General features: G+C 43.4%; 1 protein-coding gene across 9 annotated transcripts in view; it reads left to right on the plus strand.

Moving 5' to 3' along the window:
* The first annotated feature begins 7,933 nt into the window (after window positions 1-7,933).
* DYNC1I1 (dynein cytoplasmic 1 intermediate chain 1) overlaps window positions 7,934-25,506 on the plus strand; it is a 193,895-nt gene continuing 176,322 nt past the window's right edge. For 6 of the 9 annotated variants that reach the window (XM_055709569.1, XM_055709575.1, XM_055709574.1 and 3 more), the window contains exons 1-2: window positions 7,935-8,127; window positions 24,019-24,136. In XM_055709569.1, the coding sequence (XP_055565544.1) occupies window positions 24,029-24,136 (108 nt within the window). In that variant the 5' untranslated portion in view covers window positions 7,935-8,127; window positions 24,019-24,028. Of the gene's footprint in view, window positions 8,128-8,640; window positions 8,738-15,163; window positions 15,262-24,018; window positions 24,137-25,506 lie in introns of those variants that run through there. The other 3 variants (XM_055709572.1, XM_055709570.1, XM_055709573.1) reach the window with 3 other exon arrangements.

Here is a 25,506-nt window from a genome sequence, read left to right on the forward strand (position 1 = left end):
CCCCAAGCCTGTTTCTCTTCCAGGCCCTACTGCACAAGCTGTGGAGCTCTCCTTTTGCAGCTTCCTCGGTAATTACGAACAGGAGCACTAAATGATTCCATGATTCTGTGTGCACAGCAGCAAAGCACAGTAAAACCCTTCAAGCCTGAAGTCCTCTGCAGGCTGCTGAGTCCACACAACCATTGCCAGGAAGCCTGGGGAAGTGTCTCGCAGAACTTTCCAGTTCCTTCCCAAGTTAGCTGCTTTACTGCTGTGTTTCCAAGCTCTTCCCAGTACACAGAACATTTTTAGATAAAAGGAACCAGTTGCATTATGTAGCAAGCACCTGCTCTTTATAAAGGCAGTAACAACATTTCCAGAGGCTTTCTTTCTTGCATGCCATTTTCATACCTCAGTTACAAGTACAAAACCAGCAGCCTGGGTAATGACGTGTTTTAATGGGCAGAGTCTCAAATGTGAAGTCATGTTCATGATTCCTATTTCAGATGTACTGTTGAGTATTAGGACAACACAAAAAAGACAGCTTCTCGGAGAACGATGGTTATCTTTTATGGAAGGACTAGGATTTCTTAAGATGAATTCTACCTCAAGAACCAGGTTGTATCCACAGTCATCCTGCTTCGTGTTGCTCTGCTGAAGTTTGATCAATTTGTAGAAATGTAGCTCTAGCTTCCAGCTAATTGCTGGTTTAGTTGGTGCTTATTATTATCACTTAACATTTATACTACAGCTCACCAATTTTTTTGAATCACAGTTGACACATTAATCTACTAACTACTGTATAGGTAGATTAGACTGAAGAATTTATAGGCTCATATAAATAGCAAATATAGAGTGTACATCAGTCACAATGTACAGTTAACATTGTGAATGCAGTTAGCTTTTTTATTTTCTGAAAGTAGGATGGAAAGGAGGGCACGCTGCTCTTCTTCTTTCTCTTGACCTGGACTAGGGTTCCTGTATAGGGTAATAGGCCATACACTATCCTCCCTTCAACTTTGTATCTCCACAAGCCAAAAAAGCTGGGAAAGCTTTCCAGGTGAAGTGAACTTGTCAGAGGAGACAGCTCACAGGGCTACAGAATGCTAGTTGTGTGAGCAGCAGGGATGGGGCTGAGACTTTCTGGGGGCGGGGGGGAAACAAACCCCACCACTAGATCCAAATGGTTGTGTCAAATGCTGTTCTGTTTGGACATGGACACATTTTCCTGTTTTGAAAGTACCCATGTTTTCTTACCATCCCTTATTTTTCTTTGTTGCCTGAATAGCAGCAAAAATAAAATAGACTGCTGCAGCCTTGCTACTCCTTCCCTGGACACTCCAGGCATTGTGTGGGCCGCTGTAATCAGGCTGATTTGAAAATCCTGAAACTACTATCTTGTATATTCTAAGTCCCCGAGTTACCTACTCATGATCCCACAGAACTTTGTCAAAACTATTATTTCCTGGCCTTCTAAATAATCCCTTTGGTGCCAATATTGTAGGAAAGAGAGAAAAAAACCCAAGAACAGAAGCTTAGGAAAGAGCCCGTCACTAAAATAATTGTTTCTAAGAGCACACTGTTGCAATATCTTTGAAGAGTAATCCAAATCCAGAACATGGAACTCACTCATCTGCCACAGAGCTCCCTTTACCTTCTACTTGTATAATGCAACTCTTATTTTTGCCCTTTCTTTCTGAGAAATTGCCCTCTTTAAGGTATGTGCTTTTCTGGCTTTGTACACGTGTTTGTGCAAAGATCTTTGAACTGGCAATCTACAAATAGCAAATCAATTGTCAGAGAAAATATTAGTGACTGTATACCAGATACATTTAAACGCTTCATTTATATTCTTGCACCTATTGTGGATATTCAGGCTTGCAGAAATTTCAACTCAGTTTTCTGCCTGGCAGACTAGCTGTTTTTAGCAAACAATAAGAAAGGATCTCCAATACTTTCTGCTTAACTTTTTCATAACCAAGTAACCACCCATGTATTTTTGCCAAGACTAACTAGTTCATTTGGGAAGAAAAGATATCTAAAGCCATGTGAAATAATGCCCTATGGTGACTTTATTGCCATAATAATAAGCCTGCCTTCAGAAGTCATATTCCACACTTTTTCTAAAGTTTACTTTCATTTTTCATTCTGCCTTTTGATACTTTATTTAAATCATTGCCTTTGAACAGCTGGAAGGCATTTAGTGATATCCTCTGTCGTTTGCAGAGCCCAGGTGAAGCCTCTCATGCAAAGTGTCTAAAAAGTGCTGCCATTTCCATTAAGCCTTAGAAATGTCTGCTTTGAAATTCATTTTTAATCTTCAAGTGGCACCAACTTTCAAGAGGATTTGCTTATTTGTTAGTGCCCTTTGTGAAGCAGGAGTTGCTAGTGCCTAAGGCAGGGAAATGAAATGTACTACTAATTATTTGTCTCCTGTTGCATCATAAATGGTTATTGGTTTGTCAGAGCAACTTATGCCAATCTTCATTAATAACTTACATGTGAACAACGCTATATAAAGTAACTTCAAAAAGAAATTAGAAACCTCTAAATTTTACATGTGTCTGTGAGACTGAAGAGGGGAGACAAGCAAACACTGAATTATTGTGATTTTATCAATAGGGTTTTTTTCCACACAATCCATGGGCTGTGTTGAGCCCCAGACTTCCCCATCATCTTTGATTTCTGTTTAGAGGGCTGTATGTGTGTCCGTGCACAACTGGCCTCTGCAGGAGAGAAGGCAGCTTGTCACGTGTGTGTCATCACAGAATCACAGAACGGTTGGCGTTGGAAGGGACCTCTGGACATCATCTAGCCCAACCCCCTGCTAACGCAGGTGCACCCAGAGCAGGTTGCACAGGTTCGCATCCAGCTGGGTTCTGAGTGTCTCCAGAGAAGGAGACTCCACAGCCTCTCCGGGCAGCCTCTCCCAGTGCTCTGACACCCTCAAAGTAAAGAAGTTTTTCTTCATATTCAGATGGAACTTCTTGTGTTTAAGTTTGTGCCCCTTGCCCCTTGTCCTGTCACTGGGCACCACTGAACAGAGCCCAGCCCCAGCCTCTTGACACCCACCCTTAAGATATTTGTAGACACTGATAAGATCCCCTCTCAGTCTTCTCCAGGCTAAGCAGGCCCAGCTCTCTCAGGCTTCCCTCATAAGGGAGATGCTGCAGTTCCTTCATCATCTTTGTAGCCCTTCACTGGACCCTCTCCAGTAGTTCCCTGTCTCTCTTGAACTGGGGAGCCCAGCACTCCAGATGCAGCCTCACTGGGGCAGAGTAGAGGGGGAGGATAAAGCCCCTCAACCTGCCGGCCACGCTCCTCCTAATGCACCCCAGGATCCCACTGGCCTTCCTGGCCACCAGGGCTCACTGCTGGCTCATGGGCACCTTGCTGTCCACCAGAACTGCCAGGTCCTTCTCCACAGAGCTGCTTTCCAGCAGGCCACCCCCCAGCCTTTACTGGTGCATGGGGTTATTCCTTCCCAGGTGAAGGACCTTACACTTGCCTTTGTTCATTAGGTTCCTCACCGTCCAACTCTCCAGCCTGTCCAGATCTTGCTGAACAGCAGCGCAGCCTTCTGGTGTATCAGCCACTCCTCCCTGTTTTGTATCATCTGCAAACTTGCTGAGGGTACACTCAGTCCCTTCATCAGGTCATTGATGAATAAGTTGAACAGGACTGGACCCAGTACTGACTCTGAGGGAGCACCGGGAGCTACAGGCCTCCAGCTAGACCCTGCACTGATGATCACAACCCTCTGAGCTCTGCCATTCAGCCAGTTCTCAATCCACCTCACTGTCCACTCATCTAACCCACACTGCCTGCACTTGCCTATGAGCATGCTATGGGGGACAGTGTCAAAAGCCTTGCTGAGGTCCAAGTAGACAACATCCACCACGTTAAACCATGACACCCTCACAACAGCACCAGTCACAAAGCCAGAAGTTGATTTGCATTATAGATCTATTTCTGGCTGCACCCTTCTTTCTTACTGGTAAAATGGAAGAAAAAATAACTTGGGCACCAACATTTTTCATTTGTACCCCCAGGGCTTTATAGTCTTCCTTAATTCTGCCCAAGTGCTGGCTTGTGGTGTCGTTTGTGCCCATGTGAAAGAGCAGTGGTGGAGAGCGGTCTGTGCTACTGACAAGTTGTGGCACCCTCTTGGCAGTATCTTGGACCTTGGCTCCCAGAAGGCAGCAACCCTCCCGTGACTCCCTATCAGGCCGGCAGATGGGTGCCTCAGTGCCTCTTAATGGAGAATCACCCACTACAAGCACTTGATGTTTCTTTTTGCAGTAACCATGGTGTGCTGCTAGTGTAGTTTCTCCTTGCAGACCTTGCAACAAGACACCTTGTGGGTGTTTATAGCTGTTAAAGCTTCATATCTCTTTCTGGTTGTGATGCAGGAGGCTGGGGACTGAAGCAAAGTCCTGTTTTTGTGGGTCACTAGGGTCTGAGATGCCTCATTCTCTGTGGTGTCTGCTACAGGAGCATGCTTATGAAACCACCACCTATCTCTCCCTCTCAGCCCCTCTAATACTGCAGAGCCTTTTAACTGTTCCCTGCAGCTCGGCTACCTGACAGAACAGATCTGTGTGCACCTGAGGCAGGTACTTGCCTTTTCTCCAAGAGAGGGATCTGGGCACTCATTGTAATGTACTGTACATTGTAATGTACATTGTAATGTAAGTCTCCTTCCTTACCAGTTCCATCTGGGTGGAAGCATAAGACATCACAAAGGCTTTCCTCGTGGAAACACTGGCTTTAACTCTGATGCAAGTGCCCACCATCCTGGCATAGACCTAGGGCACTTCCCTGAGCTGTGGGTCTACAAGCAGGGTGCAGGGTCCTCCCTGTGCGTCCTCCTGCGCCAACTGCCCTGCCATGACCTGGTCGCAGCGCTCCCCAGGGCTGCTCACATCTCACAGGGTTTCTCCTGGCATTGCCCAAGCTGTGCCAGCCTCGCTCACAAGAGCTACCATCTCCTGGAGGGGGTCTTCGCTCTTCCTCGGGTTTTTGTGGCTCCAGGAACACCCCGGTATGCCTCGATCGAGTGCCCAGCCACCATTGCTGCCACTGCGTGCCTCGCCAACCCAGCTGCTGACCAGTTTGCCCTCTGCTGATCTAATAAAACAATCTGAGGCTACAACAGCTATCTTCTATATTCACAGAGTGAAGAAATTCAAAGTTTTGAAAACAATCTTCACTTTGCCCTACTGCACATTCACCTGGTAATTAAGACATACATAATCAGATAATGCCTACTGGCAGAATATAACAAATCGGATAATATTATGGATTTGTGTTTAATAGGAAAATGTAAAATTAGTACACATCCTGGAGTATACTAAAATGATTGGATGTTTTAAATGAATTACTGTTAAAAAGACATTATTGATCATAATGACATTTCTTGTGAAAATGAATATAATCGTATCTTCTTGGACTATAAAGGTGTTATCCCTGTCTTATAAAATCAGTGATAACACAATTTGCATTGCTAGAACAAGAAATCCACAAAAATTGTGAGAGCTTTTATTGTGGAAGATTAGGGAAGACAATGGTGAGAATGAGGTCAAAGAGAACAGAGCATCACTTGTAGGGAAATCAGCTATTCCTTCAGAGAACTCCTTAACTGGGCTAGTTGTGAATTTTTCTTGTGTGCCCTAAGCTTGTCGGTCCTAGGATCATTTATTAGGAATATAGAATAAGTCTAGCTTCTCTCACAGTTTCCTTACAATAGTTGATTCTGAGGAGAAATTGTGCATTTTATACTACCCTGGCTACTGGAGTGCTTTCCAAACTCTTCTGTATAGGATTCTTCATTATTCAATAATAATTTTTACCAGATATGTCATTGTCTTTCATGAGTGTTTTTTTTACATTTTTTCCTTGATGTTTCCATTTTTGTGCTTCATTTTTAGACTTTAAAAAGAGCAGATTGCCTCTGGCAAATGTGAGTCTAACAAATATCAAAATTTTGACCCATTGAACTAAGGTTTATTGTGGTTTTTTTTAAAAAAACCTCCTATGGGAGTTATTGGCTGAACATAGAATACCATTACTTTGTAACAAAAAATGTAGGAACTAAACAAGCGTTGAAGAGTTACTATGACATATATCAGTGTGCTTGATATCATCATACAATGTGATGGCATGATATAGTCTATGATACCATGTTGCATGTATATGATACCACAGCATCATGGTTATATGTATATGATAGAATGTTAATGATAGGAGAACCTCATCAGGCACCATGGACAACCAGCCTGATCTGTCTATTCAGGAACACTAAATGACCCCAAGGCCGTCTTAGGTCAGGAACAATTTAAAGGAATCCACTGAGTTTTCAGGGAATTTGCAAATGATGCACAATCCAAAGAAACCTAAACAAACCCTGTGGGATTTATGCTAAAGATGAGACTCAGGCCAACACTTCCAAAAGCAAAGAGCAGTTTCTGAAGCTCAGTTTTGAGTGTCTGATTTTGAAAGGGCCTTACTTTAATAAAGATTGCGAACTGAGTGCCCTAAACTCAAAACATTCCAAATTGTGCATTTATAACCACAGGCTCGTTTTCCACATGGTCCAGCCTGCACAAGCAGAAGACGTTGCTCTTTAAGGAATCCTACAGGAGAGCAAGATATGAATCTTTTCTGCTTCAGCTCCAATTAAATTGAGAAACAGTTAGTTCATCACTGTGTCCTCACCTGCAATGGATCCCCTTGTTCCCCTTCGGGGTTCTTTGTCTCCTATCCAGGTGCAATCCAGCTGGGTCTGCCAAGAACTGGAGGTGATGTGAATCCTTGGTGACTTTTCAGTGGTCCGGGTATACCTTACTCTTCCCAGGGCAGGCTCTGGACCTGGAATGACAGCGGCTGGAGTTGGCACTTCCCACCAAAACAAACCAAACATGGCTCCAGGGACAGGCTTCATAAGGGTATGTTTCCTGCAGCCTTGGACCAGAGGGCTGGAGAACAGAGTCGTATGTCCAGGACATCACATTTTTAAAAAACAAACCATGGTACCAAAGGGCACATGTTTTCCTGCTGTGTGGGGCAACACACCTGTGTGCAATAAGAAGGCGAGGGAAGCTGGGTTATCTGCAGGAGCATGGACTACCTCCAGCAGCATTGCTTGGCTGCTGTCCCCAAGGAGATGGACATGTTGGTGTGGGGAGAGGAGCAGCCGTGCTGCTAGGAGGAGTCTGGCTCTCCTCTCTGGTGCCTGTTCCCACAGGAGTGGTGTGAGGCAACAGGGACAAAACCAAACCTCTGCCTTGGGGCAGCCTTGCCCTCTACTAACTGTGAGAGCTGGGAATCATTTACCTGCTCTGGAACCCTCCTTGTTCATCCCCAAAAGGACAGGGCCTCAAGGGACCAGGCTGCTCAGGGGACCAGGCTGCTCAGGGGCTGATGGCCAGGCCATGGCCATGGCGTGGAGGTGATGGTGAGCCTGCAGCGAGGGTGGCAGTGAGGCTGGCATAGGGTGATATCTAGGCAGCTCTGAGGGTGACGGATAAGCCTTTGTGGGGCTGATGGCTGCTGCCATGGGGATGGTGGCAGGGATGCCGTGGGGGTGGGTGACAGCCAGGCTGCTGTGGGGCCGATGGTGAAGCCGTTGTTGGGCTGATAGCCAGGCTGCGGTGTGGCTGCTGGCTGGGCTGCCGCAGCGGTTAGCCTGTGCCCGTGTTGGGGGGACACCCAGGGGTGACAACGAGGGGTCCTCGGAGAACCCGGGGGAGCCCACTTCAGACCGGCGTTGCTTCGGGGGGCAGGCGCAGGGGTCCAGGCCCTCCTCCCCCCCAGGAGGCCCCGCCACCGCCCCCGCCCCACGGGGCGCTGCCGGGCGGCGGCGGTGGGTGTCGCCGCCGGGGGCGCGGGCGGAGGAGGAGGAGGAGGAGGCGGGCGGAGGAAGGCGGCAGCAGCGGCAGCGCTCGGGAGGAGCCTGTCCAGCGTGAGACAGCACATTCAGCCGGCGGCGGCTGTCCTGCTGCAGCGGCGGGCGGCACGGCACGGTGCAGCGCCGCCGGTAGCAGCCGTTCGGGCAGCGGGGCGTCCCTCTGCTCCCCCGGCCGCGGGGGCTCGGTGAGAGCTGCGCAGCGCCGGGAGCCTCTCCGCATCTCCTGGGCGCCGGCGGAGGTAAAGCACCCGCGGGGGGGCTGCGGGGCCGGGCCGGGGCCGCGCCGCGGCGGAGGGGGCGAGCGGGGGGTCCCCCTGGGGGTGCCGGCGTTGGCGGCGGAGGAGCCGGGCGGGGGACACGCTTCTCGGGATGCGCATCGGCCGCGGAGCCTCGGCGCGGCCGCCGGAGGCGCTCCCCGGCAGCCAGCCCGGGCTGGGCTGTAGCGAGCATCCCGCGGCTGCCGCGCAGGAGCCGGCCGGCCCTCTCCGGGGAGCGGGGCTTTTCCACCCCGGCAGCTCGGCTCCGGGGAGGGAGCGGGCAGGGAGGGCTGCGGTGAGCCCCGCTGGCCTCAGCGGCACCTGCTGCAGTCCCTGGGGCTCCTCCGGCCCCGGCCCCTTGGCCGCCCCGTCCCGCCGCGCCGCGAGGGGCTGCCGCAGGCTCCCGGTGCCTCGGCGCCGAGCGGCTTAAAGCAAAGGAGGGGGCTGAGGGAAAAAGTTTCCTGTCTTTATTTCTTTGCACGGCGTGAGCAACAGTGGATTTGCCGAGTCCACGGCGACGGCAGACAAGAGAATTAGATCCGTTCCCGTTCCTAAGATTATTCCCTAAAGCAGTGCGAGAAGGAGTGAATCGGTGAGAGGCCTTTTTCGCTGGTAGTTCATTGAAATACATTTTCAGAAGGATGTTACTACGGTTACATTGCCCCATCCCCCGGGGTCAGCAGAGAGCCTAAGACCCCTAGGTATTTCGTAGACAAAGCCCCTGTTTCACTGGCCGGAACGATGTGCGGTTTTCTGGTAATATTGGCATGGACAGAAAGTACAAATTTCAACTATAAATATAAAATAAGGATCCTCAGCAGACCAAGCAATCTAACCTGCGATTGTGTGTGTGTGTGTGTGTGTGAGATGGAAATACCTGACATGAAGTTGGCATGTGATTTTGGCACTTGCACCTGGTAATTTATCCAGACATACAGGGTTTTGTCAGCTCTTCACTTTTGGATGAGGACATTAAATTACCCTGAAATGGCTCTAAATATCATGAAGCACAGTGCTGCAAAACCTGTTTCAGGATGGAAATCCAAATGCCGGGACCATCTACCTCCTTACTGGATGCCAGAGACACCAAGGAATTTCATTTGTTACTACCAAATGTGCTTTGTTGAAGTTCTTACCAAGTTAAAGGGAAGAAGTTATGTTTTCTTTGCTGATTCATTTAGGTTCCTCTTTATACTTTCTTTCCATTTGAGAGGACATCTCTAGTAACAGTCTCCACATTTAGTGAAGGTGGATAAAATTCCTTCTATAATTTCTGTGAAGCATTTCTCAGCAAAAATGGGTTTCCTCAACACAAGCCTTGGGGCTGCACCCAGGTCTTTGCCCCACAGAGTGCTCACTCTGATAACCATCATCTGCCTCACTTGTTTTCCCCAAACCATCCATTTATAGCCCATGAAAATACAAAATGTGTTGCCCTTTCTGCACCTTGCCTGTGCATAGACTTTTCCGAGGATTGGGACTTTCTATCTTCTTCCTTGGTATGTGAAGAGACAGATTTCTGAGAGCCAGGTATGTGGCAGTCCAAGAGATTATTTAGAGCTGGATTAGCTGGATTTCTCCTAGCTCTAAACACCTCTGCTCTAAACACCTCAAATTAGCGTACCTTAAAAATGAATTGACTTCAGTGCTGCCTAATCCACTCTTCAAGAGAGGAATCTTTGGAGGAGCAGCAATAAACCACACGCTATTCAAGCAGTGATTATTGAAAATAAAAAGAAAAAATAGTGAGGCAAACACTCTTTCGTACACCGCAGATCTTAAATTAAGAAGCTGACCTTCCAGCTCTTTCTATAGTAGGAAGGGCAGTGAGCTGCCCTCCTTTGTGATGCCTTTCAGTGGCTATTTTTTTCATTATTGAAATGCATTTGTTTGTTTTCCAGCTTCAGGTTCCTGGTTCCTGTTATGTCTCTCACAGATAAAAGCCTTGCTTTGGGAGCTGTCTTCAGTGTAGGTACTCTTAAATGATGTGGCAAGAACTTACCTGCTGTGTTCTAAAATAAATTAGCAGATTGAGTCTATTGGTCTCCTTTTCTTTTGTAAGACAGGTTTCAAAAATCATTCCTTGCTGCCGTCAGTTTTCCAATCTGCAGGAAGAGACAGAGGGTAGGTAGAGCTGGACGCAATGGGTTGCGGTAGAGGTCTCACCATTGCAGGATACTGGACAATGTGGTGAAATGGGCTGGGAAGGAAAAAGATAAGGGAGTGAAACAGAAAAACATAAGGGTATAGAAAGGCATTGCTGTTTTTCAAAGCTTCACCAACTCCTGCTAATGATTCAGGTGATCATGTGGTATCTTTCAGCTCCTCAAACTTAATGTCCTCTCACAGAGGTTTAAAATATGTTCATAGGCTCTCTCTAAGACCACTCAGGCTTATTAACTAGTGCTATGCCTCAAGTTGGTCAACAACAGTAGTAATTAGGAATCTTTCAGAGTCACTGATGCCTAGTGCCAAAACAAGCAGCTACTTGGAGGCAGTGGTGCAATGTTAACAGAAAGATCTTCCCTATCCTGCCCATAGGCTTTAATTTTCAGGGAGCTACCACTGAAATCCTCACTGAGGTGCATGGGGAAATTGATATCTGCGGAGGTATGGTCTCAGGTTTTCAGCAACCATAGCCAGACATCATGACCTCAGTGCAATACTTATCTGATATTTTCATATTTTTATTTCAAAAACCTTAAATGAAACACATCATAATGACTGTAGACGTCGTCTGTGTGTAAAAGGAACATTTTTCTGGCAGGAATACTAATGGAGTATATTGGCAAAGTGCTCTAGTACAGATGCATCAGTGTTAGTAAAACTGTTCTTTTGCCAGTGTAGCTTATTTCAGTTCATCTGAGCAACACAAGTTACACAGGTGAATACACATTTACATGTCCATAAGGGGGCTTGCTTTCCCCATGAGGGTTTGTATGGTGTGCTTAGCTGACCTATATAAGCAGGCAGAAATGGTAGTGCAGGTATAATACTGCTTAAAGAACAGAAAATGTGAAAAATCTGAGAAAAAAAGTGTATAAAAAGCTGAGACCCTGGCTCAGTCTAAATCTCAGATAGACAAAATATGTCCCTTTAGTACTTGGTAATTATCCATCTAAAACCATGCTAGCTCTTTTTAAGTCAGACATGACATTGGGAGCTGTTGTTCACTTGGCCATCTGCAAGCACTCAAAATAAGGCAGTATGCAGTATACATGAGCTAGCTCTCCCAGTACTGTTCATTTTAGGTGGCATCATCTTGCCAACTTTTCTGGGAAATGGCTACTTCCAGGCAGATGGCAGGAGCTGCAGGAAGCTGTGAAGCAGAGTGATGTGGGAGCCACTAGATCTCATAGATACAAGACACATCTGATGATCTGTGAGAGCTATGACGTCCTGACTCCTCCTGAGCTTAAAACTGTACTCCCTCTTTTCTTTTTACTGTACTACTTCAGCACTTTTTGCTTTCCCTTTTGAGGCAAAAGCATTCTAGTGAGTGTCTGGGAGTGCACTGCAGCAGCAGAAGGCATGGGGCAGGAATGACAGTTCTGGAAGTGTTTTGTGGGCAGCACACTGTAACTCCGTGCTGAAGTTTTAAGGGCAGACAACTCTGTCCTGTTACAGCTGATAGTAATAGAAGTTTCTCTGTGAAGTCACTGGTGGTGAATCTAGCCACCAGAGTGATGGCAGAAGTCATTGTCTGATAGCCATGAGACACCCCCAAACTCTTTTGAAGACAATGAGAGTCTTTGCATTGACTTACCCTTTGGATGAGGTCCTGTGCAGCTGCTGCTTTGACCTGGGTGCACATACCTGTGTTAGCCAATGAATAATCGCTGCTCAGATGACTCTTGTGACTCTTGGCTGTTAATCTTAGACTAAAAGTACGTGTTACCCTATTTTCATGTTTAACACTGCTTCCATGCATGTGGATCTGACCTGGAGAAACAGGTTACATCAATCTGAGGAGGAAACCTCCCAGGAGCCCTTCTGGACCAGTGGAGTTCGACCCTGTGTATTCCACAGGTGCTGCTGACTGTCCCTGCTTGTCCCTACAATAATTAGTGAGTAATTTGGCAGAGGAAGAGGGCTCATTTATTGCCACTCAGTGGAAGGCAATTATAGAGGGAATCTTTTAAGGACATAGCTTTTTTGTTTCCAATGGTATCTTCTCTTCCCATTTCTTTTCCTTCTTGCTGTTGTTCTCTGAGGCTTATCCTTTTCTCTCTTCCTCAGTACTAGTCTTAATGCCATGTTCTCTCCTCACCGGTCTTCCCTTCTCTTTTGTCTTCTGTCCCTGGGATAGAACTGGTTTTAGTTGCTTGTTCTTTTCTCCCTCTGTCTGCGGTGTGGTACAAGTAATTCCAAATTCTGCTTCTTGGTTATTCATTTTTTGCTTCAGTCAAGCAGAAAGATGCGGTATATTTTGTGTTGAAACAATGGGGAGTTATAATAAGGTGAAGATACAAGACTTCTTAGTATGATCAAATATAAGTATAATGGAGGATGTATTGTTTACGTATTTCTATCAATGTCTCTAAGCCTTTTCTAATGCTTGATTCTAGTATTTTCAGGCTGAATTTGACAGGAAAAGCTATCCCTCAAAGTATGCTATGTTAGTATTGAAAGTTAATCACTGGAGGTCCTAGACCACATTCAGGGAAAATATGGATCTCTCTTGCTTTAAACTGTTTAGCCCTTCCATTCGGTATTCATTAACACAGATCTTAGCTCTTAAAGTGCATAGACAGGGGTATTAAATCCATACTATTCAAGGCATGCCCTTGTTTCTTGTTTTGCACATTAGACCACCGCTGTTAGGATCAGAGTGGTTACCAGGTCACTTGGTAATTGGGGCAAAGGCATTTCAAATGATTGCTATTGTGTATTTTCAGAAATTAAAATATTTAGCAAAACAGGGTCACAGAAAAAAAAAAGCCACCCAGACTGCTGTCTATACTATTCCTTGTATTGAATCTGTCGTGGTTTCAGGACTGTTCCACTGACTGAGCATTTAAAAGAATTTCTTCTTTGATTCTCACAGCACAAACAAAGTTGAGGGACTGTCTATACTCATGTGACTTGCTTCATAATACATGTTTGTCTTCTCTGTAAGTAATATAAAAGAATCACAATTTTCCTTAATCACACTATTCAGAGTTGTATGACTTTTTTTTTTCCCATCGGTTTGTTTCTAGTTACATTTTGAGCAGTTGCTGAACCAGAATGTGGTTTGTGTCATAATCCTGAAGGTTTTCAGATCTCAGTTTTCCCCTAAATGAGTTCTTTTCTTTGCCCTTTTTTAGCTTTGACTGCTGCTAGAGCTTTGTTACGCACTCATAGCAGTTTGTTACAGACTATCAACTTCTGCCAGTCTTCATTGCCTAGGAACCCAAATTACTTCTGAAAAAAACAGAGAAAAGATAGTTTGTGTTACATATATGTATGTGTTTAAGTTGTGTGGTGCATTAAACAATGAATGGCTTAAAAATCTATAACCTTTTTGAAGGAAACAAGAAATTTGACCTAAATCATACCCCCTAGTGTGCAGTTAGCTATTCATGTACATAATCTGCTGCACTTGGCAAAGCGTGTGAATGTTGTATTCCTGCCTTTCACTATCTCCATAGTAGTAATAATAATACAAAAAAATTGTGCTGATGGGATAGGAGGGTATTGTACTGGGAACAAAAAAAAAAAAACCAGTGATGCCATTCTCTGTTTGTACTGCAAGAGCCCGTGGGAAAACTGTCCCATTATTTCCCACAATATTTTCTTTTTCACAGAAAGTTGAATAGAAGGAAAACACAGGAAAGCCTAGTTTCTCAGCCTTTATGAGTCTCTTCAAATATATTAAAAACACGCTGTGAAAATTCAGTATTATTTTTATCTGGTTATAAATTATAGAGCTTTCGTCTTTTTCTTATATGTTCAAAGCACAGAACTCAAAAGATGACAGTAAATTATATTCTCTGGAAGGGGCTAAGGTGAAAAAAAAGATGTTACAATCTTACTGCTAATGTTCTCCACACCTTTTACAGCCCTTCCTTTATGCAGATAGCACTTATTGGGTTTTACTGTTTACTTATCAATGAATCAGAGGACAGGGAAGTAAAAAACTAGATAGCCCCATTGACATACAGACATATGCGTCTTTTCATATTGATATTGAAGTCTTTAAGATCATGCCTCCTCAGTGTTGATTCAGTAAACTTTTAATTAAGTTCTTAAAGTTTAATTACAAACTCTTCCCAAGAAAGTTTCTGATCTCACTAAACTAAGTAATTAGGCATAAGTATAATGAAAGTCAGTGGCCTCCAATTTTTTGTGTTACTTTTCTTGATATATGGATATAATATATAAAGCAATAAGACTGCTATGCTTTCTCATAACACATAATGTCCGTTTTTGCTAAAGGGCTACCTGTATTACCCCCTTAAACCTGCATTCTTCTCTGTTCTCTCTTGTGATATTGCAATGATTTGTAGACTTTTTAAGCTATGTTCCCCTCTTCATCCTCAAGACTTTCTGTTGGAGCCAATAAGCCCCTACATTTTACATTTCACGTTTAATGTGGCTGGAAAGCAGACACGGACCATTTCTGATTGCGTTGTGGACCACCAGTGGTCCCATATTTAGAGAACCACTAGTAAAAGTTGATTTATTTTCCAAAAAATATCTATAGCATTAGGTTCCTCATTTGAAGAGAGCCAATGGTATCTAACTGCTGCAGTGAGTGTACCTGAATTCCTCAGACTTGAAGTTCTTATGGTGCCTGGGAAGCACAGGTAAATCTAGACTTACAGAATGGTGTAGAAACAGAAACCCAAATTGCAGGCCTCAAAAATCTCTGCTTGGCTGTCACCTAGCTCTCAAAGCACAGGCAGTCTCTGATCCCTGTTTCATATTAGAGTTCTGCTTCTGAACGTGTTCTTCCCCTTGAACCCCCAGACTCAACAGCCTGGGTGTCTGCTGTCTGTCTCTCCTAGGCTGCTTCATCTGGTTTGCATTTCTTGAGCCCACCTGTCAGACTGTGTGCTCCATGTCAAGCTGCAGGTGATAGCATGTGCTCCCTCTTTTAGTGCACCCTGGTTTGAACGGGGCTTACCTCAGGTAAGGAGTCTCAGGTAATTTTAGCCTTTGCTTAAAGAGATATTTGCCTTCACCTGTGCTCTAATCAGCAAGCTGTGTGTTTCTGCAGTAGGCACCTTCCCAGTCTTTCCCACTGAAGCTGCTCCACGTAAGTCTGAACTATTAAAGATTCTTTGGGTGCAACAGAGCATGTGGGGAAAAAACAAAGGGCTCTTCAGCACCTTGCTCCAAGTACTCAGTGAGAAAGGAGAGTCTTTGGTTCCAGATACTAAACACAGCATTGTATTTTAGACTTAACAGTCATTGCATATAATATAAACTAACCCTGAAACAAAGACCAGAACCAGAGGCCTCAGTTAGGGACTGATGTCCACTCTCTTGTATCTGCTGCTTCTGGTCCAGCGAATCTTTGCAGAAAAGAAATTGGTAGAAAATAGCTTCAGTGGTTAAGAACGCAATCTCTGTTTTTCTGGTCTTTCTCACCCATTAGGCAAGTCACCTTAGGGAGGTGGGTTTCAGTCCTCTCAAGACAAAAACCCTCCAGCCGCTCCCCGCCCCACCCCCCCCCCAACCCACAAACAAACCCTAAAACATGTTTCTCCCATTTGAGTGGAATACCACAGAGAAGATAAATGGAAGACTTCTGTCCTCTGTCATATTCAGGTTTTTTGCAGTTCTTGATATGTCCTTGAAATTATGCTGTTAGACACCTGTATTTATCATCTTGCCTTTTTTTCTTGGCATATCTTTACTGGATTAACAGGGATGATTGGCTAAGGCTAGCTCTGATAGTTCATGTTGCTTTGTTAGTACAGCCAAAGAAGCCCTGGGAAGTATGAAGGGCACGGTAGAGTTGTTGCTTTCATTTTGCTTCCTTAAAAATTATGAGAACTCACATGAGAGACTCTGCATATTTCTTACAGCCAGGGCTCTTCCCTGCTTTCTAATTCTTTAGGTGTATTTACTTCAGAGATTAAATCAATGTGCAATGTTTTTAGCCTAATTACATCCTTACAAACATCAGCCACAAAGCAAAGCATGTTTTTGTTTTAAGAAATGATATCTGGGTGAGTCTTCCAGCAAAACCTGCATGTTGGCAGCATAGCTTGTACTTTGATGTGTGCCTGGCAGTTGTCATAACTGGGTTAAGCAGCAGACACTAGAGCATGCATTTTTCATGTTTGGGTATAAGGCTTTAAGTATCAGTTTGCTGGCTAGATATCACTCAGGTTATTTCGGAAGGGGGGTAGAAAAGTCAGAGGGGTGAGTTTTACCCCCACAGAAGGAATGGAAGTACATGTTTTAATGTCTGAAATGTTTGCAGGGTGGAGAAAATGAGTCTTTGTTCCACTTCAGGAGAGAGAGACTAGCAGACGTCTTGAGGTGGAATTCTACATCAGGTCTCAGTAAGGCATTAAATATAGTCCTGGGAGGCGCTTTGGTACTGTTAGGATGAACCAGATATTTTATATAGGTTTTGAAGAAGTGGTGATATCAATGATAACAGCAGCTGTCATTGAAATCTGAGCATTATATAGGAAGTACATACAAAAGAAATTGAAATCAGAAACATGAAACGTAGAGCTCTTTTTTCTAGATAAATGACCTGTGGCTTGAGGGTTAGATTCTGTCATCTCTCACATTATTCACCTCTAAAATCTTATGAATTTATAGCTTGCATTTGGTTCTCTTTGAATGTCAGAACACTTTTTTAAGCTGTCCTGCTAGGTCCTGCACTTCCTTTCTGAAGCAACTGGGAAATTCACAGAAGATAATATGAAGTGACTAGTAAGACCAGTTAATGTGTGGGGAATGCAGAGTCAGAAAGACTCGGAATTGTCTGCTGTTCCCAGGCATATGCAGAGCCACACATGGAGCCCTGAGTTTTACTGCAGCCAAACAGTACAAGATAACAGAAACAGAAGCCAATAGAGAGGACTGACCAAGGATACCTAGAAATCTCGTATTCTACAAGATCAAAATGTTGTCAGGCGTGCAATTGGTTGTTTTGTTAAAAACATCCACTCGCAACTGGGGCACGATTTCTCAGTCAGGTCTTGAGGGAATACAAATCGGTATTGGTTGCGTCGTTAAGGATCATCTCCCAGCACCACATCTGCGATCATTGTAACTGTGCTCATTAATGCTTGTCGAGGGAAAGTCCAAGACACTTGAAAAGACCTATTTAAAGTCTTATTTTCTTTGAGGTGATACGTGCAGCCAGTTCTGTGGAACTCAATATAAAGGGAGCATAGTTGGTGTGAGATGTGCAGCAGCTTTTCTAGTGACCTATTAGTATGTAGTATTTAGAGTCATTTTAATCCTAGATGCAATGTCATGTGTTTCTCACTTATCTCCAGTGAGTTGTTGCCAGCAGCTTGTTCTCTTCACCCCTGATGGCTCTTCCATGGAACTATGCTTGTTGGAATTGAAAAGATCGTGGTCAATGTAAGAGGCTAAGGGGACACGAGAGAATGGGATGGTGAGAAGGTGATGCTTCATTGACACTGCCTGGTGCCGGAAGAATGGGCAGGAGCAGAGCTTTGCTCATACACTGCTTTGTGGGGGCCCTATAATTCTGCTGTAGCTGAGTTCATTTTGTAGAAGGGTCATTATGAAAGAAAAAGTGAAAAGATTAAATGGTAATAGTTTGTAAGGGATGTACAACTGAGTAGTTGTGGGTATGTATCTTACACCCTGTCAGCCTCAAAATAAATAGGCTAGAGATGCACTGACCTGTTGCATAGCAACCAGGAGGAAGCACAGAACCAAATCTCTGAACGATGTGATTTGTAAACCTTTACAGAACAAAGTACAAGACCTTTGCCCATCTGCTAGAAGTGTTCAGAGACTGAAGGATAAAAATGGTACATTCCCTGAAATCTGACTTAACAACCATTTTTATTTATAGATAAATACGCAGATGCAGTGTAAAAAGTCTGACTGTTCTGCCTCAAGGTTATGTAGAAAAAAATACTTAGTCTCTCCAATTTTATTTAGTGTTTCCTAGGATTCATCACACAGGAGATTCCTTAAAATATTGCAGATCCTAAGTTTTTGCATCTGCAAATATTTGCCCATTGTTGCAATCTTGTAAACATTGATAAGCCAATTTAGCAAAAGTATTTACAATATTCAACTGAAGTAAAGTACAAATTCTGATGCATGATGGAAAGAAGTACTCATGTTTACTTAAAAATTGCTGTCAAGGAGATGATTCTATCCCCTCTTGCCCATTTGAAGTGTGTTTCAAACATTATTTTCAAATTAATACCATGAATTAGAATGCATTTATGCTAGGGTAACAGCTCCCTCTGCTTTCTTGCAGACCAAAGATATTTATCTGCTTTGTACAATTTCATACTTTGTATGGACACTTTACACTTGTAAAAGTCATAGGTATATCCCATGGGAATTTTTTCTGTTGTAAGAATGCATATTACTAGCTGTCGGAAATGGGTTAGTTTGTACAACATAGAGACAAATGTGGTACATAATAGAAATAAATTGGTTTTTTTCCAGTATAAAACCCCATATGTAATAGTTTCAATAGTAATAGTACTCTCACTCTGTAAGCCTATTCTTTAAAACAAAAAAATCACTGAGTAATGTATTTTATTGTATAGCATCATTTGCCTTTCAAACTAAAGATGTTTTGCAAGTTTGGACTCAAGAGTAACTGGCTTTTTGTGAAGGCATATGAATAATACATGTACAGCATCTACAAGTATTAGATGCTGCCTATTTATTTTATAAAAGTGTATTAATGAATCAATTTTTTCTAATTAGTTATATAAGATGACTAATGCCATATGTAACAGTATTTAATGAACCCCTTTGGTGATTGCAATGGGGATAATAGAAAGTACAACATAGGAAGTCACAAAACAGGAAAGACTTTGAGGCTTATGAAGTGATGAATACAGTTCTACTCCAGTGCAGCCTACTGAATGAACAGCATGCAAAAATCCCTCAAACAGCAAAAAGCAATATAATTTGTAGGTTTTTTTATCTCCTACCAGATTTGGAAACTCAGATTTTCTTTTAGGTGGGCTCAGTGATAACATACAGACAAGATGCTATTCAAGCTTAAAGAGGAGAGAGAGATCTTATTTTCTTTTTCTACTTATAAAAATATGCCCTGTTACAATTTTATTTGTCTTTGGGTTTGGTTTATTCATTATACATTGGGCACTCTGTGCTTTTTTCCTACAGTCCAAGAGACATACATGTGTTGTCACTCTTTGCATCTCTAACTCTGTGGTTTTATTACCCTGGCAAGTATCAATTTATTAGTTCTGCAGCTGTAATAAACCTTTTTAGGTGCCTGTGACTATTTCTGCTGTTAAATGCTCATATAAATGGTTTGAAAAAATACCTGCTCAAATATTGCGATACTGATCATTGATAAAGACCTTATAGCTTATTATAAAACTGTAGTAAGTCTAACTGGCTTGTACCTACAAAAGTACTTGCATGGCTTTTAAACCATTTGAGGGTAAAATGCTGTTTGCATCTCCCATGCTTTTGTGCTTACTGCTGCCATTAATGAAATGGTTGTGGGATGTTGCTGCCGGTGTGATAAGCTTAGTGGATTAGTTCCGTGTAAGTTCTGTACGGCAGAGAAGTTTGTGCAAACACCATTATTATTTTAAGATTAATGTAAATGGGCTTTCAGAGGTCTTGTTTCATACACTGACAAGCTAAAAGGAACTGCTGGGAGCAGATTAAGGGCAGGATTCTTCTCACCCAGTCCGAGACATTTACAGTGGAGATTTCTAGAACTTAACTGATGACCCAGGGCACTTCAGCATCATTGGAGAGGAACAGGTGGCTTTGGGGCAAACTTAATTTTAACTGCTTTTAGTTGTCTGCTTTAAGAAAAGTGGAATCACATCCTAGGATACCCAGACTCATTTGATTTTACCTGCATCGATGGTAAGGATAGCTTTGTATCTACATTGTGGGCATGCAGACCGAGCGAGACAGGCCCAGTAGGTGGTGAAGCCCCAGCAAGCAGTCCCTCAGAAGCCTTGCTGCTGCGTTTGCATGTGCCCAGGTGGCTGCATCCTGGTGGGTCTGGTGTGCAACCTTTGATGTGCAAGTGGAATGGGCTGTATTTCCAAGCCTAAGAAGAGACTCTGAGGCATATTTAATTGCGTATGGGGAAACCTGACATCTTGAAGTCAAACAGGCCATTTCATTAAAAGTCTTGCCAAGAGGAGCAGGCTCCTTTCTCCAGTAGGTCAAAGAAAGGAGAATTTCCTCAGAGTATTAGTAGTGCAGGCAAGTGCTCTCTGTGCAAGGTGGTTCACATCCATGTTTCCTGCTACATCTCAAGAACTTGTGCTAGCACATGAGTGGTAAGCTCTTCTGGAGTGGGAGGTCTCTCTCCTTTTAAAACTGTGTCACTTGACAGTAAAACTGGGCCAAGCAAAATAAAAATTGGTCTAAGATTATGCAGCCTTGAAGAGGGGAGCCATACACTGCTGCCCTGCTATGAGAACTACTTCTACATTTAACGCAGTGTTCAGTGTGTTTGTTCCTATGTGTTCCTCTCCTAGATAGATGATTTAATTGCTTCGCTACGAAATGTGCTCCTTACCATTTCCCTCTGACCACTGCCTTCTCCCAGGGTGGAGAAGATTAGGTTGCACATAAGCCTCAGGCTGTTATCTGCACCACAGTGGATGTTAGAAGTAAATCTTTTTTACTGTTTACCTTTATCTCTCTTGGTGTGGCGTGCCCTTTGGCACTCAGAATAGCAATTTTTAGAAACGTGTTCCTAGTAATGAGTACAGAGTGTTAACTCCATGGTTAATGCCAAGCAGAGTGACGAGTACGCTCGCCTCCTTGCTCACTCCTGAGCTGCTGCCATCTGAGAAAGGTGGTTACACACCTTTGGTGTTCAATTTGTGCTAAAACTGTAAATAGCCAGTTTGAAAGTTGGAAAGCTGTTTGGGGGGCTAAGGCATGACTATAATATATGCAGGATGAAAGTAACTTGAGATTAATTTCTTTCTGTAGCAGCTCTGGCAACATTCTTTGAAGGAAATTTAATCATCATCTTTGTTGTATATAAGATCTGTTTTGTTAAAAATAGGGCAAAGTTATAATAGGATTTGATTACCCTGACTAGGGCATTGTAAAGAAGGGGCCAGGCGCTAAACCGTTGGTGCTCAAATCGGGGAAAGCTAATTAGCTTCCCTGACATGAAGGGAACGAATTTTTAGAAAGCCGTTCATTGATATCCGACGAACAGCTTGAAAGGGATGCCAAACCCTCAGGGCTTCTGTCGTGAGCCTTAAAACACATTTGCATATTTTTTGCCCAGAAACAGGAGCTCGTTCTCTGTTGCCAAACTGCAGAACTAAAAGGATGCAAAACCTCTATCTAGTCTGGAGGGCTCTGAGGGGGAACTTCACAATGAGAATTCAAATGTGTGCAACAGATTAGGAAAATGACTTCAAATGGGATTTCAGCCATATCTGAGAGAGACTGACAAATCCTGAGCAGATTGGTAGGCAAAATACTACCTGCACTGCCATTAGAAAGCTTGTTTTCTTCTCCGGGCATTTCTCATGTACAAAATAGCTCACTGACGTCAACTGATCACACAGATTAATGTTGTTTAAGGTGCTAGTGTTTAGTTTGCTTGGTATCAAATGCAATTTTTCTGCCAGTTTTGATTTCTCTTTCTCAAATTGAAAATGTTATCATCATGAACAGGACCAGAGTGATGGAGGAATAAAGGAATGATGGTCCTTCGCATACAGCCAGAGCACCCAGTTTGTCAGCAGTTTAATGTCCTTCCCAGCCATACCATTTACTGGGGGTTATGGGTTGAACTGGGAGTTCCCAGGCCCTGGAAGGACTGCAACGTACCTTGCCAGGACAGGCAGCTCTGCTGAAGTGCAGAGTCTGTGACAGTGTGAGCTGGACTGGTTTAACTGCTGCTGGTGGGCCTGAGCTGGACGTTTGACTGGGAAATGTTAGCATCCATGGTATGGTGCACACACAGATACAGCTACACTGGCGCCTCTGGCATCCCTCACGCTGCTTTTATGCCTGCCATTTTCACTGATCTGTTTCCTCTTCTGATTCTGAATATTGTTCTTTTATTTAATTAAAGTACTTGTGAAGACAACAAAGCATTTAGGGCCAAGATTGCATTTAATGTGCAGGTGATGTTTGGTTGACAATATGCTCGATATCATAGGCTAATTATGCTTTTATCATTTTTAAGAGGAAGCCGCTGATTGCAGAGGAATTAATGATGGGTGAAACTGCCATATAATTTTTAGCATATAAATTTACTCTCTGGTCATCCACCCACCCAGGCAGTGTTGTGGGTGGAGTTCTCATTATATTAATGGAGAGCTGCCATTTAGATTTCCCCTGCATCAAGCAAACAATAAACTTCCATTGCGTATACATGGCAGTGCCATTGATCTGATCGATTTTGGGTTGCAGTGGTGGAAGTTATCAGTGATGTGTGAATAAATAGAAAAGGGACAGTTAATTCTTTCCGTGAATGTCTATATTAGTCAGGACTGTCTGAAATAAAGTGCTAATAAGAAAATCAGTATTGATACAGTTAGATGACAGCTCATAATGATTATGGTGTTACAAAATAAATAAATTATCTGTGACTTAATTTATGGATTTGGGCAACACCGGCAGGGTTTTAAAACTGTGGGAAAAGTTTGGTATCCTATGTTCTTGAGAGATCTGGCTCTATTTCTGTATGATGTGACTTTGCATCTCTTTACCCTTCATTTTCAAGACTCGTGTAACAGCAGCATAGGTTGAAAGTGAGATTTAAAGTGCCAGCAGTGTACATGTCTTCATATCACTGTCCTCCAGAGAACTGACTTTAAGACTAAGTGGTGAAGGAGGTCTTTCAGTAGCTGAGAAGAAATGCTTTTGCCAAGTTTGTGTGATTGGAGTCAAACCAGGAACATTAGACATGTCTCCTGCCTCTTGGAAAGGTGATCTGAGCACGAGACTGTTGGCAGGGCAATGTGCTGCTTTGTTAAAGAGAAGCTCAGCTTTGCTGGGTTGCCTGGTTGTGTGTACAGCTTTTGGGGGGAATAGCCCAGCTTTCCCTGCAAAAGGTGGAGGAGATTCTCATGCAGGATAGCCTGTAGCTTGGTGAGAGTTCTCCCTGGAGGGGTGAATGTGTGAAGGATATTGAGACTGAGCTGGGGGTCTGCATGGGGCTATACCAGTACGACAGTGGGGACCCTGGGATGGCAGCCATTCGAGGCACCTGCCAAAGTAAAAGCTATCATATTTCCAATTTTTGGGAGTAAAATTATTACTTGTCTAAGATGGGTGGGGCTGTTTGGGACAGATTTTGTTCTCGTACTTAAAATTGAAATCCATTCGTGGATCTGGGACTCAGTCCGGCAGAGCTGCCGAAGCTGCTGAAAATGAAAAGGACATTAGTTTCAGTGTGTAAAACCATTAGAGCATTATTTTGAACAGCAGGCTAAAATGTGTTTGCTTCGTGAAGGTAGTTTTCTAAGGAAGGTCCTTTGAAAATATATTCCATATTCAGTGATTTTTCTGGTCTAATTTCAAGAAATAAAAATTGTGAAACAAACGTCCTGCTGTCTACAATGTCAGTATAATCCAAGGGCCAGCATTTATATAGAAATATATTTGTAGAAATATTAGAAGCACTGTTTTTGATATAATTCAGTATCTTTTTTCAGTAAATAGGGAAAACATTTAATTCTGGTTTCAACTTGGTTTCCATAAATCTTTTTCCAGCAGAGTCAAGATGTCAGACAAAAGTGATTTAAAAGCAGAACTTGAGCGCAAAAAGCAGCGTTTGGCTCAGATAAGAGAAGAAAAGAAACGGAAGGAGGAAGAAAGGAAGAAGAAAGAGGTAAATATGCAAAAATGCCTTTTAGATAGCTCATACTTGCAGAAAGGGCTTGCTGAGGTTTTGACATCTCAGTATTGTATACCCCTAGGTATCTGTCATGTGGAATGAGATTCTCAAACTCACATCAATCTGACCTTAAAATCAAAATGCTTATTTTTAGTCAAGAAAGTTGGGGTGAAGGAATTGCTTTTCAAACCAACGCACTGTCAGATGACAACAGTTTAGACAACATGATGTGTATGTGTGCGTAGAAAGAAAAATTGGTTTGCCACAATGCTTTTTCCTGGGCTCTCCTTCAATGGAAAGGGAGTGGAGAGCGGGGGAAACACAGAAAGAGGGCTCACATTTTTTTCAAGCCATTACAATCTAAATATGTATTTTTGTACTCCGAAGACTAGTTTGATTACTAGCTAAGGTAACAGATTTACAATTATTATTCTCCAGTAAAGTAAAACATAATTGCAATTGCATTTTCATCTGCTGGCATGGGTGCATCTTTCAGTTCTGTTAAAATTTGATTGACATATTAGTTTATTTGTCCTTGACAATATGCATTAGGTTTTTCATTAAGGGGTTTGTACTTCATTTTATTCAGTCACTTAGCGGAATAGAGGTGAGAATTGACAGGGAGTGGATATTCATTTTCATGCAAAGTCAGAGAAGCATTAAGTGATTATGTTTCCTTTCCTTCAAATGTCAACACTTACTATAGTTTAAAGCACCTGTTATCCTTTACTAATAACTGGTTTCCTTTTAAACTGACACTTTAATATTGTACATGAATTTCATGGAATTACTGTGGAAATGTGATGTGATCCAAGAAATCAGCATTCCAATGTTCTCTGTTTTAATCTTGTTTCATTTGAGCCATTTTTGTGCAATTACCAGCATGCACTACCCACCCACACACACCCCACCCCCCAAGTGAGGCTCCTGGAGTCACTAGGGGAGTCCTCTGTAAGCAGAACTTTAAATGTTGACATTTTCAGTGTTCATTACTAGCCTGTTAATGAATTAGAGGGAAGGGAGCCAAGCTAATGACTTGAGGAAGCTATTAAGTCCTTTCCTTTGTCCCCTGGCTCTGATTTTATGCCTCGTGGAGATCTTGTGGTGTTTGGAACTTTCCATTGGCCCCGATAACCAGATCCAGCTCGGGACACCCAGCTCTGCAGATTATGCTGCGGTGCCTAACTGTGGTGCCGTAAATGGGGAGCACTGGGATGCCTGATGGCCTCCGGGAGTGAGATCTAACATTCACGTAGGTGCTTAGCCACACACACTGGTGTAAAGAGTTGTCTACAACCCTACGTACTGTGAGATACTTCAGGCTAGCTCATGAGAAGAGCTGAGCACAGGGATATGCCTGAACT

The sequence above is a fragment of the Falco cherrug genome, chromosome 4 (assembly GCF_023634085.1).
Source record: "Falco cherrug isolate bFalChe1 chromosome 4, bFalChe1.pri, whole genome shotgun sequence".
Lineage (NCBI taxonomy): Eukaryota > Metazoa > Chordata > Aves > Falconiformes > Falconidae > Falco > Falco cherrug.